At 36.2% G+C, this 16994-nt stretch overlaps 1 protein-coding gene across 1 annotated transcript; it reads left to right on the top strand.

The window, feature by feature from the left end:
- The first annotated feature begins 986 nt into the window (after window positions 1–986).
- Window positions 987–16729, top strand: LOC129219421 (uncharacterized). Its single transcript, XM_054853818.1, has 4 exons — window positions 987–1241; window positions 5450–5580; window positions 13346–13433; window positions 15742–16729. Exons 2-4 carry the CDS (start codon window positions 5458–5460, stop codon window positions 16635–16637), a joined length of 1107 nt encoding a protein of 368 aa, XP_054709793.1. The 5' UTR covers window positions 987–1241; window positions 5450–5457; the 3' UTR covers window positions 16638–16729.
- The last annotated feature ends 265 nt before the right edge of the window (window positions 16730–16994 follow it).

Raw genomic sequence — 16994 nt, 5'->3', positions numbered from 1 at the left:
AAATTCTCTCAAGTTAATTCAAATATCTTAGTTGTAACCAGTAACATTTTAAATCAGTTTCAAGTCATCCCTTTTGTCTGTTGAATATCATTCCTAGTCGTTTTAGCTGCAGTAAAAATCATTCAAGTTAAGTAGATTGATTTTTACTTTTCTTTCGATTACATTGTCAAAACGAAATTCCTCTAACATTGCAGATCAAGTTGAATTGCCGAAGAATGAAGGTGTATGAAGGCGCAAATATGTAATTTCTGTTATTTTTTTAATTAACTTTCATTTAATCCGATGCTCGTATAAATTAGAAATTGGATTGCATACATGAAAATTAGCTTTAATTTTAATGTTTTTAGCAGATTTTTAGGATAAAATAAGATCGTTTCTATGTATCGAAATTTCCATATACCGAATTTTTTTCCGGCAATTTGATACTTCGATATATGGAGGTCTGACTGTACAATGGCGTAGCGAGAAAAAATTCTTGGAGGGGGTTAGGGGGTTAATTTTTTTTGAAGTTTAAAGTAAAGCCATGCCCTCAAGTTTATACACTTATACTGTATATATATATACATATATATATATATATATATATATATATATATATTGTTTTGGGGCTCATGGGGGGTTCTGACCCCCCTATCCCCCCCCCCATGGCTACGCCACTGTGACTGTACTATTTTTTTCGTCCGACAAATTTGGAACCAAAATGTCGGATAAGTTAGTTCCCCTTATATGGGAGCCTTAAATTCCCGTAGTCGGAGTCTGTCTTTTTCCTTCCGCCCTGGTTTCAAGTAGGAAGATAGGTTAGGGGGGGGGATGCTGCAGTTGCAAAGGGACCCGCGAGCTCCTGTCCCCGATTATGATTGTCCCTTTGTGAGCTGTGCTACCCCCACCAACACCGCCTTCCCTCAGGAAGTGCGCCAAGCCTCTATCGCCAAGCCTCGTGGCAACCCTCGTGCTGCGACAGGACGTTCTTATTCGGACATAAAAGAGCGAAGCGAAGCGTTACCGGCAGCTTTCATGCTTCACGCTCTGCGCTCTCTGCTTCCGTTCGCAGGTGCCCTCTGCGGCAACGCGCTTTCTTCACTCATGCTGCTTCAACCGAACACCACCCAGGATATAGACGCCGACTCCTAATTCCACTTTTTCCAAAAACACTACGACACCTCTCCTTAAATCGGCACTGGATCTGTGTGGACGGATGATTATCTAGCCTTCTCATCGAGCCGGCAGCGAACACAAGAAAGGTATTGATATGATTTTGTTTTTTTTAGCACATCCAGTGCAGCGGCGTACGCAGACAAATCAGTTCGGGGGGGGGGGGGGGCTGAGCTCGAAAGTCTTTCAGCTGGGGGGGGGGGGAATACTTATGAACTGTAGCTAAGAAAAGTTCATGTATCGCTTTTCTGATATCAATACGAATGTAAGATTTCAAAAATACATCATAAAAAAAACTTGTTCTTTATTATAATTTTTATAATTAATTTTGAAAATTTCGGGGGGGGGGCTGTAGCCCTATCAGCCCACCCCCTGGGTACGCCACTGATCCAGTGGCGCAGCCACGGGAGGGGTTTTGGGGTTAAAACCCCTCCCAGAACACTAGCACATTCCTTTCCTCTGTTAAAACCAAGGGAAAAAAGCAGAGTATTGGAGCTTTTCCAAGCGGAATAGGTTTCAACAAAATATCTTACTGCTTTTAATGATCGGGAAGCAGTCAGAAATTACTTTTCAACTCTTAAATTTTAAAGTTATATTTCATGATGTTTATTTTTCCCCACATCCCCACTGATATAAGACAGCTAAAATGGTGTCAACAAAGCTCTACAGGGTATCATGGTCCCTCAGCACTTCCATCACTGCATAAATCCTTTTTAAGGAAATCTGGAGAGAGGAAGCCTAACAAAGAGAGAACCACACCAGATTTTCTGAGGCTCACTACCAATTCTTATCGAAAGATCGAAGCTAGCATTTAACATTCATAAAAACATGAATGTATTTGAGGAGGAGGTTTTAAGTGATCTCGCGAAAAAACACAAACAATGAATATAAGATTAAAGTAAAAGTAATGATAAATATTCTGTGTTTTTCCCCCACTTTCTTCGTTTCATAGTGATATCAATACGAATTATTAATTGTTTTTAAGCAAGTACTTTGAATGAATAATTATTAATCTATAGAAATTCTTTGATATTGAATGATTACGCATTATAAATGAATGGGAAAGAAAGCAACAATTTTCGATTTTGAAAACCCCTCCCAGAAAAATTTTCCGGCTGCGCCACTGAGCACATCACTTTTTTTTTAGCTTTAGTGCAATATCACGGTTAATGGAATGAACCAAAACAGTATTTTTCGACATTTAACACAAGATAAACATCGTGCAAAATATCTCTTCCCCTGGATTGTTATAGTTTTTAAGCTGAATTTAATAAAATTTCCAAAATGCATTTTGAATGAGTACAGTAAAACCCAGGGCCGGATTTAGGGGAGGGCAGGAGGGGCTACTGCCCCGGGGCCTCCACAACAAAGGGGCCCCCCACAATAAAATTTTTACAAAATATCCTAACTTTCAAGGGTCGAAAATATCGGATATATACATATATATCAAAATATTCGGATATATATCGAAGGTCGGATATTTTCGAAATCGAACGATCTTTCGATCTTTTTGAACCCTTGATTAGGGGCCTCCACACTTCCAAATCCTGCCCTGGTAAAACCCCTCTAATGCGGACACTAACGGGACAAATTTTTTTGCCCACAATAGAGGGGTGTCCGCAGGTAAGGGGTTTGATAAAGTTATTTGCTTTGGAATAGGGGAATTGAAAATTGTCCACACTTGAGGGGTGTCCGTTAGGAGGGGTTTTACTGTATTAAAAAATTGTTAACATCATGGTGACTGACCGACATGTTATTTTCATTATTTCCAGTCAGTTAACATGTTTTTCTGTAATTTTTTTAGTTATCCAAAATGTATTTTGGATAATTATATTACCATTATACCAATTATGCCATTAAATTCAGCTAAAAAAACACAATAATCCAGGGGGAAATATCTTTCGTCCGATGTTGATTTTGCGTTGAATGTTAGATTTCTTACTGCCTTGTTTTAAAAATGTCAGTCAGTTACCGCTGGAGTTGCCCTTTAAAAAAAAAAGGAGAAAGAAATCATTCGCTTCAAAATAATTATTATTTATTCTTTTGAATTGCTTTTCCCCAGTGTAGGCGAATGCTCGTCAGATAGCGTAGTTTAAAAGAGAACTTTGCCGAAACCGGTACTCGTTTAATGAAGTCGAGATACAGTAGACCCTCGTTTTACGCGGGTTTATTTTACGCGGTTTCGATTATACGCGGTTTAAGATTTGACACCTTTATTTTATTTTACGCGGATGAGTTTCGGTTTGACGCGGATGCGGCAATGCAAACAGATAAAATTTTCCCCTCTTTGAAATCCAAACTTCTAAAGATTGCTGATTACGCGTAATCAAGTGCATTTTGGCTTGCTTATAATCGAGCTTGGGCCACTGGAGACATTTTATGCGTTTGGTTCCAGAGCGCTTTCCAGAAGTAAAGTTATTAAACTCACACAGTTCAGAGCTCACTGGAAGAAGCGCTTTTAGGAGTGACAAAGGCGGCCAAAACCAACGAGGATACAGACGTCGGTGACGCACAGCCAAAAACGTTCACATTGAAAATTTTGAGCCATTTCTAGACAATGGAAATGATCTTTCTGATTTGTTAGTGAAGGAAGGTTCTATCATGGAAATGACGCAAGTGATCATGGATGCGTTAATGCTCTGCAAAGAACTACAGAGAAAAATTCTTAATGACTGCCAAAAGACTATCATAGCCAGCTCCTCTTTATAAACAGAACACGAAATTAATTTGTGTTTTCTTTATGCATGTTGTGCATAAAAGTCGATATAACTACACATATAACTTGATATACAATTAGTCATCACTAGAAAGAAGTATTTTGTTATACACAGAACCAAACCCCTATTTTAACACTAGTATTAGGTTTCGATTTACGCGGGATTTCCGTAGAACGTAACCCCGCGTAAAACGAAGATCTAATGTACTTGAGAAAATAAGTCCTGAAAAAAAAAAAAGATTTAATCTGTACCTTTTTTTAGAGAGTGAAATCAGCTTAGATTGAACTGATTTTACTTAATCAGTTTTAAATTGTTCTCCCTCTTCATTTAGTGTAGTAGAACTTCCAATATTCAAAGGTTTTAATTCGTAATAAATGTCCCTTTCTGTCTTAATGATCTCTTAAAAGCAAAATTTTAATACTATTCCCTTGATAGTTTTAAAATAATTCGTGAACTTAGCTTTTCCACCCACGAGAAGTAAATTAATAGCAAATTTATATTCATTTTAACTTATAGGTGGATTTTTTTTTATTTAAAAATAATTTTTATGGTCTAAATTTCTTTTTAATACAATAGACGTCAATGAATGATCATTTTCCTTCAAGATATCTTACTTCGGAAGCAAAAATTACTTTAAAGCTGGACTTGCACTTCTAGAGATTCTCATGTGCTCAATTTCCAGGGGTGCCCCCCCCCAAGAGCAAGGGCGCATCCCCCTAAAACCGCAAGAAACCCCTAAAAGCAAGAGCCCCCCCCCCCAAAAAAAGAAGGAAAATACCCCTCAACCCCCCTACAAATTTCAAAGGCGCAGCCTGCGCCATGACCCCCCCCCCCCCCTCTCCAGGTGGGCAATTTCAGTTCAATGCTAATACTTCCGAAACTTAACTTCAAAAAACTTCCTTACATTTATGTATAATCACGGTTCGCTGTGTCAATTGTTGCCTTTCCACAAATCTGTAAGACCAGTCGTCCGTTTCCCGCTGAACCTCAATCCCTCTTCTCATCAGTTCTTTCAAGATCTTCGTTTCATTTCAAACTCAAGTGCGATTTGGGGAAGTTTTTCTCATCACTCATTGTTATAGCATGATCATATCCGCTTTGTTTATTTTTAATTACCAGATTTTTTATTTTATTTCTTTTTTTTAACTTATAAAACAACTTTTTTTATTTCAAATAAGTTTTTGAATTTTTATCTGCGAGCTTTAAAAGCTATTTTTTGAACATTTACCTATAAGTGCTTATTTATTTATTTATTTATTTATTTATTTGAACATTTAACTGCAAATTTCTTAAAATTACCCTTTTTATGATGCTTGAACTTTTAATTTCAAATTTCCTGAACCTTTTATTTATTTATTTTATTTATTTATTTTTATTTATTTTATTTATTTATTTTTATTTATTTATTTTTATTTATTTATTTATTTTATATATTTATTTATTTATTTATTTTTTTTTTTTTTTGAACTTAAAAGCTCAAAAGGGACTTAAAAGATGTTAAAACTCTTAAACTTTTTAAAGCAGTTTTCTTTTGATTTTGGTGTTGCTGTTCTGTCCTAAAGTTGAATGTTTTGTTTTAGGAACAAAAATGACAGCTCAGCTGATGCACAGTACCCCCTCACGTCACCTGGCTTTCATTTCCTTAGCCCTTGGATTTCTCGTGATCTGGACAGCAGTGCTTGCCGGAGTTCTCGTTTCGCGGACATTAAAAGTAAGTTCATTTCAAAGAGTTAATGAAAACAGATGAAGGGATCACTGGAAAAATGGCCTAAGTCCAATCTTCAAATAAAACAATTTAGTTACTAAGTGACAATATCAGAGGAAATTAAATGTTGATGAAATAGGGTCTAATTGAAAATACAGTGAAACCTGTATAAGTTGACCACTTGCTTTGCACTACTTTTGTGGTCAACTTATAGAGGTTGTATTATATGATATAGATCTAGTTCGGTGCCTGAAGATAGCAGTCAACTTAGACAGGTAGTCAACTTACAAGGGTGGTCAACTTTACAGGTTTTACTGTATTAGATTAGTTAAAAGCAAAATTTCCTGGATGAATTAACTTACAAAAGAAAAAATTTCATGAAAAGTGGACGTTTCACCAGAGGAGCCTCTAAGTCAAAGTCGATCATATCATAGTTATGAAATAGCAATAGAATGCGTATACAATAATGAAAGTAATCAAATCGAACTGAATGCCCCTTTCCTAATTAGTAATCGAAATGCGAAAGTAAAAAACAAACGCTTTAAAGAGATATAGGTAGAATATGAAATAGCGTAATTAAAAAAAAAAAGTTACTTAATGCCGAATTGTTTCAAGCAAACACTCATATATGTTGTAAATGTTTGTATAAATACTGAATTTTCCTTGGGGTGCAATGATATCATAACGAATTATTTCAATTTGCGGAAGTTTTTCCTCTTTTTCAAAAGATATTCTTCTCATTAACAATTTTCAGCCTGTTTCATTTAAATTTGCATTTCAGTGAGTTAAATATTTTGTTTCTTTAGAACTAACTTGATTTATCTTCCAATTGGTCTTTGGTTTTATGATAAGCGATGCGTTTTTGAGAAACACGCTACACTTTTCCCTTGCTTTTCGGCTATTGTTCTTTCAACTGTTCATTCTTTTCAACTCTCATACTTTTTTATTTATTTAATTTTTTTTTCATTTATGGAGATAAACAACATTTTTATTTTATCAAATTTTCTCCCACTGCTACGAAAATTAATTTCTTCCAATGTCTAAAAGGAATTGAAAAATAAGTAAATTTATTCCTCAAACTACTTCTCAAAAGTAGAAGTTTATTCCTTAAATTACATTTTTGACTGACTATGCAGATGACAAATGAAGTTATCTATGAAGAAAACTAAAAGGTTAAGAAAAGCAATTCGGAAAAACAACTCAAATTTTGAAAACGTGTGCAAGATTTGAGCACCGCATCTACGTGGATTCCATGCCTTTTGGTACAATTTAGGGATTACATTTTATGTGTCTTAATTCCCCACCCCTTTTTTTCTTTTATTTCAATGGAATTATGGAATTATTAAATAGTTAACCAATGAAAATACTGAGGGTAGGAAAAAATCGTTTCGCGGTCAAAAAGGAAAGGAGGAGGAGCATTAAATCTCTAATAATATGTCAAAGCGTAATTGCTTTTTGCTGCACGTTAGAAATCTATGTTTCTGTTCCTAAAACAAATATCGATTCAGAGAGCTCAGTTTTTTTTATTTCATTTTATTTTTTCATATTCTTTCCACTATTGTTCATAAGTCAAATAAATATTATTTTATTGCATTTGATATTATTGCAAATAATGATTAACTCATGCTTAAATTGAAATAGTGTGCAAAAACTAGATTTCCTCATTATTTAAGCACCTTCTCGTGCGGCGTTTCTGTAGTGTTTCTGGCATAAAAGCCACTCAAATGTAGTTAGGCTGCATCAAACCAAACCAAAGTGATGGCCAGGGCGGTCATTCCAAGTACGTCAGCTTGCTAGATCGAGATTCTCGCTCACGTGATCGGTTGTGACGTAGAAATGTCGCAAAGTAGTATTCTAATCTACTCGAACCTAGCCGCAAGCTAAGTTCGAGTAGATTAAAATGTAATTTGCGACACTTCTACGTCACAACCGATCACGTGAGCGAGGATCTCGCAAGCTGATGAACTTGGAATGACCGCCCAGGTCCTGGTAAAAGCTAATGCCCACTTCTCAAGAAGATCCATATGTTTTCACAGTTGTTATGTACTGAAAAACCAATCAAACATTCATACCAACATATTGTACACTTATCCTACTTAAATGTATACTAAAATTGTATAGTATGATATATGTTGAAAAAAACTTCTTTTAAAATGAAAAGAAAGAAATTTGCGCAGTTTTGGCATCCACTTTTACAAACCAGTAGGTAGGACTGCGTTAATCCTTCACTAGTGCCATGTATTATTATGATTTCTAACACATATGGAGTATGATTGTTAATTTATTGCCACAAAAAGCAATTTTCATTGATTACAGTCTGAAATAATTTCAAATGTTAAATCAGAGTGAAGTAATAGTGCATACTTTATTTCATCTGTGGCTGGCCATGTTCATTACGCAAATACATTTTTTAAAACCACATTTCTAGTCTAAAAAAGTGGCAGTGTTTCAAAAATAGTATAAATTTGTCTAACCTTATACGCGCAGTCGGAAATTAAAATTTATGTATGTCTATCAAATTAGTTAGTTCGCAATTTTCATTTCCGAATTTTGTTTTCAGTCGTATTTAAGACTACAACGCCCTCTTTTGCACAGACTTTGAACTATTTGCGATAAACTTCGATTTATTATTTCCATATCAACTGGAAACACTTTCTTTTCTATGTAAACCAAGAACATTGAACATAGGTTAATAATCCTAATAATTACTTTGATTTGATTTTAACCCTAGAAAATTCGTTGAATAGAAGCATTTCGTGCCTAATTTTTTTTAAAGACACGTTTTTGAAAAAGTGCAAGACGTAAAATAATTTTCTGGTTCAGCTGCATTATATTCATTATCTCAATTTAATAATATTGCTCTAAATCCTTCAATGAGACGAGGGGATTTTATTATTGAGGGTAATGTGAAAATAATAAAATTCAATTTCATAATTGCATCTTAAACTACATATGCTCTAGCTAAAATAATTTTCTGTTTCAGCTGGATTTTATTTATATTGACTGCATTCAGGGCTTAATTTGCAGGGGAGCTCACGGGAGCTCAGCTCCTACACGTTGTTGTTGTTTTCAACTTTTTTTTTTTATATATACATTAGATGGAAAGCGGCGGAGTTCTTCGTTCTCGAGCTCCGGGACTAACTAGCATGTTAATTCGAAAACTGATGAAAATCATTTTCTTTCCTGAAAGAAAAGTTTACATCTACGATATAACTTGCAACATAATTGAGAGCTTTTTGTCCCCCAACTGTTGTCTCTTTCAGTGGGAGCACAGTTACACGCGAGAAGTGTCCTTTATTTTATAACAATATCCCTTATTTCTCTTACGTATTTACGTTTTCGCCGTTCTTCCAACATTTGAGCAAGTTACTCGGGATGTCCATCCCCCAAGCCAAGCCAAGCCATGTAATAGCTAACAGGCGGAGGGGGAGAACCCCCTTTTACCTGAAATCTATAAGAAGTTGGTGCAGAAGAAAGCGCCGGAGCGCACCTATAAGAAAAGAAAAGGGGGGGGGAGGAGAAAGCTTATGGCCTCGCTAGGGCTGCGAGGCCGCTTACGAGGGCATCTATTTGCTGTTGTTGGGCTTGGAGCTGTGTGAGGACCTGGGTAAGAAGTGCCAGGACCTGGCTGGAGTCGGGGGCGGAGAGCTGCTGCAGGGCAACTGGTCTGGGAAGGAAGTCCGTAGTCCTGGGAGCTGTGCGTGGAGTCCTTTCTTTCCATGCGGTTCCAACCTGTGCAGAAAAGGTCCTGGGGGGCTTGGGTAGACGGGGTTTTGGTCTTTCAGGGCAGACAGGAGCATTTGCTGGATGAGGGCCGCCACACAGGGCACAGCAGGCTGGGGTAGAACTGTCCTTAGTACAGTCGAAAGTCCTGTGTTCCTGGGCACATTTTAGGCAGCGTGGGGAGCGATGGCACTTGGCCGCCGTGTGGCCAAAACGCTGGCATCTGTAGCACTGGATCACAGTGGTCTTGGGTCGAAGTCGCTCCACCTTGATCCGGAGGTAGCCGATGTTTCCGATACCAAAGACGTCGTCGGCCTTATCGTCTTTATTGAGTACGGCCAGGTATAGGGGCAGCAATCTTTTCTCGGGTCCTGTCTTCATTTGGAGAACCTTGACAACGTCGAATCCGTATCCTTTCAGGTCCTGAAGGATATCCTCTGTAGGGAAGTTGATGGGCAGGCCACGGATTACGACTTTCAGCGGGCGTTTACTGGGCAGGACTCGGCTGTGAAATTGGAGACTCTTCTCCTGCAGATATTTCTCAATGAGGTCAATGTCGTCTTCGAGGGCTGGAAAGATGTTGAGATCCTCGCCAGTAATTTTTCCTTGGATAGCACCGGCGCACACTTTTGACAGGAATTCCAAGATACCAACTGGATTTGGGGGGTTGGCGACAGTGATGGGAGGCGGAGAACATGCCTTGGTCTTTTTGGGAGCATCCTGGGTGGCCGAGAGTTCGGACTGATCTGTAACCATACTAGGGCGAGGGCGCACCTCTTAAATAGACAGTATTCATGTGACGTCACTATGCGGGTCAAAATCGTCACTGCAGTGCATTGTGGGAACTGTAGCAGACGAAAATTCGGTACTACAGCGTATAATAACACTTGCTTTTGTGCGGCTTATCAACTCTTCTTTCCATTTAAAAATGAGATTTTTTAAGTTTTTAACTAAGAAACATTGTAAAAGAATGATGAACGATTCATTTGATACGAAATACTGTCTTTATTATCGTATTTTCATGGGTTTAAGCCTCTTTGATTCCTCATCAAAAACATGGTGAAAACTCGAATTCTCTTTTAACTTTTCCTTTTTCTCGGCATTTTCCATGCAGTCATAAGTCTGGGTAAGCCCGAAGCATGTTCATTATGCGCATAAAGTCCAGTAATCTATACATATAATAAAATAAGATGTTTGTGTGTGTGTGTGTGTGTGGCGCGCATCCCGGGAAAACGGTAAGGCCTAGAAAGATGAAATTTGGTATACAGGTGTAGTTTTTGCTGAAGTTGTGCACCTCGGGCTTCGATTTTTGATATTTTAATTAGAAAAAAAGTTATTCAATGTTTTATGTGATTTTTAGCACTTTTTAGTATTTTTAACCTCACAGACCCCGAACCAATCGCGCCAGACAAATATTTTTTGTACTTTAGGGTCGGAAATTTAATTTTAAATATGATGAACAAAAAATTTTTTAAATAGAGCAATTTTTGTATTTTTTATAAATTTTTGAAAAAACCTGTATTTTGCATTTTTTTCTGGGTTTTATATTTTTCTAATATCATCCTGCGAGAAGTATCAAAGCCTCATTTCTAAAATTTAAGTTGGTAATAGTAAAAACATTTCGCTCTCTTCAGAAGAAAAAGTTCTTAAAAATATGCAATAGTTTTTTTTTTACAATTTTTTTAATACTGAACACATCATGTCTTTCCACGCATCAGTCGAAAAAAGCATTCTTCAATCTTCTATGGCTCTGACGTCACTACTTGGATTTCGATTCGATATTTACGACGGAATCTTAATCGCAAACAATGTTAATCTTTTTTTTTTTTTACTATATAGCTTACTTCTAATTTAATGACGTGATGACCACGTGTTTTTCCGGCAGCGCTTGCTTTTTTTCTTTCTTTTTTTTTTTTTTGTTTTATTTAGGGATTGCATTTATTTCTTTTTTCATTCTCCCCCCCCCCCAACTGGACGTTTTGTTGTATCTATATTACGTTACATTTCATAGTTGTGCGCATTTAAGTCACTAAAAACAGCGAGATTTTTTTTTTTCTTTCTCACTTACTTTACTTACGGGGAATTTTGGAGATAACCTTTTTTTTTTTTGCTCTACTTAAATAAAAAAAGCGATTTTTTGCGTGATCTTTGTTTTTATTAGGAAATGAGCTGGGAGGTAAAAATAAATAGAGATGGATAAGAAATTTTAGAGATAGATCGTGAAGGTAGATAGCCGCCGAGAGAAGGCGTCAATCTTGGCGTAAAAATGTGAATGGCACAAAAAAAGATAGAGATCGATTGATTAATACTGCTGCCAAATTTATTTAAATAGCCGCCAAAGGCGGCAAACTTAAATTAAAATGGTAAATGACAAGTTAGCCAAACAGCCGCCGTAGGTGGCTGCTTGCATAGAAAAGTGAATGGCGTAAGAAGGCGAACCAGCTGGTCGCCGCAGGCGGCTAGTCCTTAAATAAAACGAGTTTTCTTACCACTGCTGACCCTACGTAGTTGGTCAAAATACACGCAGACGGACAGCTGATGGGACCGTTGCCAAACCATGAATAAGGTCCATTGCGATGGAGCCCCCCCCCAACCCCCTCCTGATCAAGAACCCCCACCCCGAGTTAGATTAATAAACTTTGTCAAATCCCCCCCCCCCAATTGGCGCCGCCTGCACCCTGTCAACTTTTTCATGTCTCCTTTCGTGGACTCTCCTGATTGAGAAGATTCTCATATTGTTGCACATTTTAAAAATTTCCATGACTTTGCTGTTAGTATTATGATTCTAATTGGAGCTGATACTTTTTTTCCCCTTTTTGCTGCCAAACTTAAAACAAAGCGACTGTATAACATATAGTAATGTACATTTTTCATATTATAGGCTCCTGATAAATTGAACCATAATCTTGAAGTCTGATAAACATAAAACCAAACGGTACATTGCCTACAAGTTTGAATGCACCCGTGTACACGGGGTAACTCCTGTACTCTAACGCCTTTTTTTTTTTCTTTTTTTCCCCTTTTGTTCAGAATTCTGATTTATTTCATACAGATAACATATGAATATGTATTACGAAGAACGTAAGAGTCTCGCACTTTTTTTGGTAGAAGTTACGTCTTGGCTATATTATCTCACTTTTGTAACCTTACACTATCCTCCAATGATTCCTACATATGTGACCTTTATTTTTGAGACAGTGTGAAATTAATAAATTGCAATTTTATACTTGCGTTTTAAATTGAATACGAACTCGCTAAAATAATTTTCTGGTGCCTCCGGATTACATTTACAATGGCTGCATTAACCCACTTTAGAGTCATATTACCGCTTGTTCTCCAGTGATTCCCCTACTGCCACATCTGATTTTTTTATTATTGAGAAGGTGTAAAAATAATAAACTGTAATTTTGAAAAGTGAGTATCAAAATAAATGTGAAACAGATATTGTTTTTTCAACATCGAGTAAGAGGATATATATAAATCCCCTTTTAGAAAAATTACTTTCTTTCATTTCTTTTATTTGGTCCACAGTTGCAATTGAATACTCCTAAATGCATGTGTTCGATAGCAAGATAATGGAGTTAGGGGGTGGGGGAGGGGGACTTTTTTTGCACTACTCCTTTCAAAGGCTGTTGGATTTATTAATGTGTAATGTTGTTTCCAAGACCAAAATATTTTCCTTTTGGCAGAAATGAATTCCATTGGCGCATGTATATTTGCGAATTAGTTATTCGCATTCATGTTAATTAGTTTATTTTTCAAGCATTACATTAGCATTAACACTGAAATATAGCAGAAAATCCATCTTCTCCGTTTTTGGTTAAAAAAAAATGTTTCTGAAACATCACAATGACACCAATTTTGAAAATTTAAAGTGGGGCAGCGCATGAAAAAATCAAACTGCACTTCCCTTTTAACAACTCTCTTCATAGATATAAACATGGAAACATACTCGTTTCAAATATACCAATAAACTGAATATTTTCTAGTGATCGAAGTAAATGCAATGAAAGTTTGGTAGCTATAAATTCTGTCCTTTAATTTTCAGGATGAAGCAAGTGCTAAAGAAACTACCAAAGTTTTTCACACACATGAAGATGTAGGAAAGCTGATATTTGCACTTGGTCACGAATTAGGTAAGTTCTTCTGTTATTATTATTTTTATATTAAGGGATCATCCTCATGTAGTGTCAGAGTTTTATGATTCGTAAATATTGAAGTATTAATTTGAAGCATATTGTAAAAAAATTGTGTAACTTTACTCCGTGTAAATACGGTGCGGCATTCTGCATTTTGTGTTACCTTATGCCCTTATGCTTTATAGTAATGGAGTAACTTAACTGATAAAATTGGTGTAACGGTATTAGATAATGCATAACGTTACACCCGTTTTATGTGTAAAGTTAGTCACCGCTTTTTTACAGAGTAAGGTTACACATTTTTTACAGTGCTCTACGTTAGAAAAAAAAAAGGATTACACTGAAGTTTCGAATGGCTTTACGTTATTCACGTTCTAAACTTATCGTAAATGCAGTTTTTTGGGAAATTTCAACAAAATGATTTAGCCTTTACTTTATCGTGTGTTCATTGGATGTTTGATGGATTCTAACTTTTCGAACAGTTAATTTTGGGACATTGAATGTTAATGTTGCATATGCATGTAGGGAAAAACATTTTTTTAATGTTCCTTGAAATAATGTTTAGTTTTTCATTCCACTAAAAGTTAGTAGCTGGGTGGAACAGACTATAATTAATAATTACTTTTTACCTGTTTCTGTCTAAACTATGGTGCAATAAAATTTTTAAATGTTTGCGAAAAATTAAAAACATAAAAAATAAGTCTAGAATGCCCACATCAATACAATTTGCAGACATGTGTTTCGGGAAAGCTAGGAAATAAGTTTATAGATGAAAAAAACATTCGACTAAAGCCAAACGATTTATCGAATATCTCCTCATCTATTAGTTATTTCTTTGCATTGAATCCCTCTACCCTTTAGGTATGGTTATTTAAGTATGGTTTAAACGAGTATGGTTATTTTCCTAAAGAACTTACCCAATTATGGCAAATATTGAACACATACATTCACACTGCTCTGATCATATGTTTTTTGTCATGAGCAACAACAACACTACGCGTTTCAGTGTTTTAGGATGTAAATAATATCGTTAAATTAATCTTTTGTTTATTTCTGGTCCAGCATTGCTTTATAGTGTGACTCTGATAAGTTGGCTTCCAATCCGCTGTGGATCTTAACGATTCCTCTTATTAAAATATCGGTGCGGAAAGCCGGTACGCGTTGTGATGATTATTGGCGATATGCTGATCTAAGAATTTTTCCTCCTTTAACCAGAACAAAAATGAACTCGTTCAAGACTAAGCGTCAAATATCTGGAATGAAGCAAATGAATCATATTAAAACCTAAGTTTTATCAAATACTCTTCGTTGTCTAAACAGTAAGACCAGAACGTCTTAAATATCCTCGCTTTCAATTGTTGTAAACTGATGTCTTTGTTCAAGTTAAATTTATGCATGACATGAATCGACAGTTTTTCAATGTGATATTTTACTCACAGAGATTTTTTACGATGGGTTTAGAATAAATCATTTCTTGACAAAACTGGAAACCTACCCCCCCCCTCCTCTCCCGCCCTTTCTTTGAAAAGCATCACATTTTGGCATCTCTCGCTCTGGCTTTATTCCATTGAACCAAGTTTTAGTCAGATGGGAGTAGGGTTATCGCCACATTGTGGCAAATTATGCAGTTTACCATATTTTATTCTTTACTATAATAACTGCCTGCATTCACTTGAAATGTATCTTTGTACCTTCTCTACTCATGTACGTGAATGCAGTAATCAAGTTTCATATCAACAGTACTACAGCTGCATGTTCGGAGGCAACATTTTGACCGAATAATATAAAACTCATGTTGTTCGTCGGAACAGTGAAAGAATCCCAAAGAGCAGGGGTTTCCAAACTTTTTTGAACACCCTTTGGACACGACACCCAATCTTTTATCGCAATCATATCTACGTACGTATGTATAGTGATACCGTAGGTATTTGCTGGCACCCCTTGCCTCTCCCTGCGGGAGCCGCAGGGAGACTTAGGGAACCCGAGAAGAAAGAGAATCCTACAAAACTTCCCCCATAACGCAGTAAAATTAGTGAATATTACACTGAGTCATATTTTGTCACTATAGTAACTTTGTGCAAAGTTTTCACTAAAACCCTTTTTTTATTAAAATTATTATTATTATTATTATTTTCGTTTCAATGAGAAGAATGATTCGTCTCATCAATAGTATTTTTCATTAGTACAACGTTTTTCTTAAAATTCATCGAATGTACGTAGTTACGTTTGAAATTTGGTTTGTTTATTATATTCATTGTTTACATTGTAATGTTAATTATTAAACTTGTAAATTTTCTTATTACAGCTTCTACAGTTGACTGGATGCTGTCTACTTCAGACAAAACTAAAACGGACAATATTATTGTGACGTGGAAGATGACGGACAGCGTTGTGAGTAAAGTGAAAGAAGACACTAGTGAAAGATGGGTATCAAGTGTAGTCTCGATGCTGGATACCTTACAAGAAAGACTTGGTGTGTTCAGAGAATCTATAACAGATATCAAAACAAATCCATTATCAACTGTCAAGTTTTATCTTGATCTCTGTGATTGGGTTTTGCAGCGATGTTTCTTATTAGACTATACTGGTCAGCATTTGCCAGTACCTAGCTTGCCATACACATTATTCGTCAGAGGTATGGCACAACGCTTTGGTGAATTAGCTCTCGGGACTATATATGTAAAATCTGATCTACCGATAAATGAATCTGAATTCTTCAAGTTAAAAACGGGTAGCGAAGAACTAATGGAAGCTTCTTTCCATTTTACTCCTCGTGCGCGTACCAAGTGGATGGAACTTCAGGAACAGGAACCTGGTGTTCAAAAAGTCATGACAGCTGTTGTTGAAGATATATTGTCAGGGAGCTCACTGAGGGGACAAAAAGAACTAGCTCATGAATATTTAGATGGAGTGAAGGAGCAAATTGGTATGCTTCTTTTGACAAAAGAAGTATTAAATGCATCTCTATCATCGTGGGTAGAAAGACTCTCTCAGAGATCTCACAACACTCTGGCTTTCCATATGTCGATTGCCATAGTCGCTGTTGTAGCAGTTATTCTGTGTCTGATAGTCACAAGTTGTTCTTGCAGTCATTTAAACAAAGGACAACACGATGCGGAAAAACATAATAGTCAAATGCCTTATAGTGTCTTGGAAAGACCCGTTTTACCATCAAACATGAAGCCACAGTGCTACATGTAAGTTCCTGTACATAATATACTTGTAGCATAGCAGAACTATTTATTATCATTATCATTCTTGTACAAATGTATTAAGTTTTTGAAAATAAAATGTTTATTGTAACAAAAGCATTTAAATTACAATGAAAATATAAAGTTATTATCTATCTCAAATTCATTAATTGTCGGGAAATGCATTAAAATAAAAGATTAAATTTTTTGAAAGTGCAAAATGTACCTATTCGGGCAACGATTTTGAATGGCAAGGTGAACCAGGTGTGAGTAGAAATTTAAGAAGACAATAAATCACATAAAGAAAGATGGAAAATCGTGACATATTAATATATTTCGAATAACCTTAAAGACACAGTTCATGGTT

Source organism: Uloborus diversus, chromosome 3 (assembly GCF_026930045.1).
Source record: "Uloborus diversus isolate 005 chromosome 3, Udiv.v.3.1, whole genome shotgun sequence".
Classification (NCBI taxonomy): domain Eukaryota; kingdom Metazoa; phylum Arthropoda; class Arachnida; order Araneae; family Uloboridae; genus Uloborus; species Uloborus diversus.
The sequence above is the reverse complement of the archived record's forward strand: the minus strand, read 5'-3'. Positions and strand labels throughout refer to the sequence as shown.

Coding starts and splice junctions, on each gene's coding strand:
- LOC129219421 (XM_054853818.1), top strand. CDS start 5,458: ATGACAGCTCAGCTGATGCACAGTACCCCCTCACGTCACCTGGCTTTC. Junction 5,581..13,345: donor TCGTTTCGCGGACATTAAAA/GTAAGTTCATTT, acceptor TTTAATTTTCAG/GATGAAGCAAGTGCTAAAGA. Junction 13,434..15,741: donor TGCACTTGGTCACGAATTAG/GTAAGTTCTTCT, acceptor TTCTTATTACAG/CTTCTACAGTTGACTGGATG.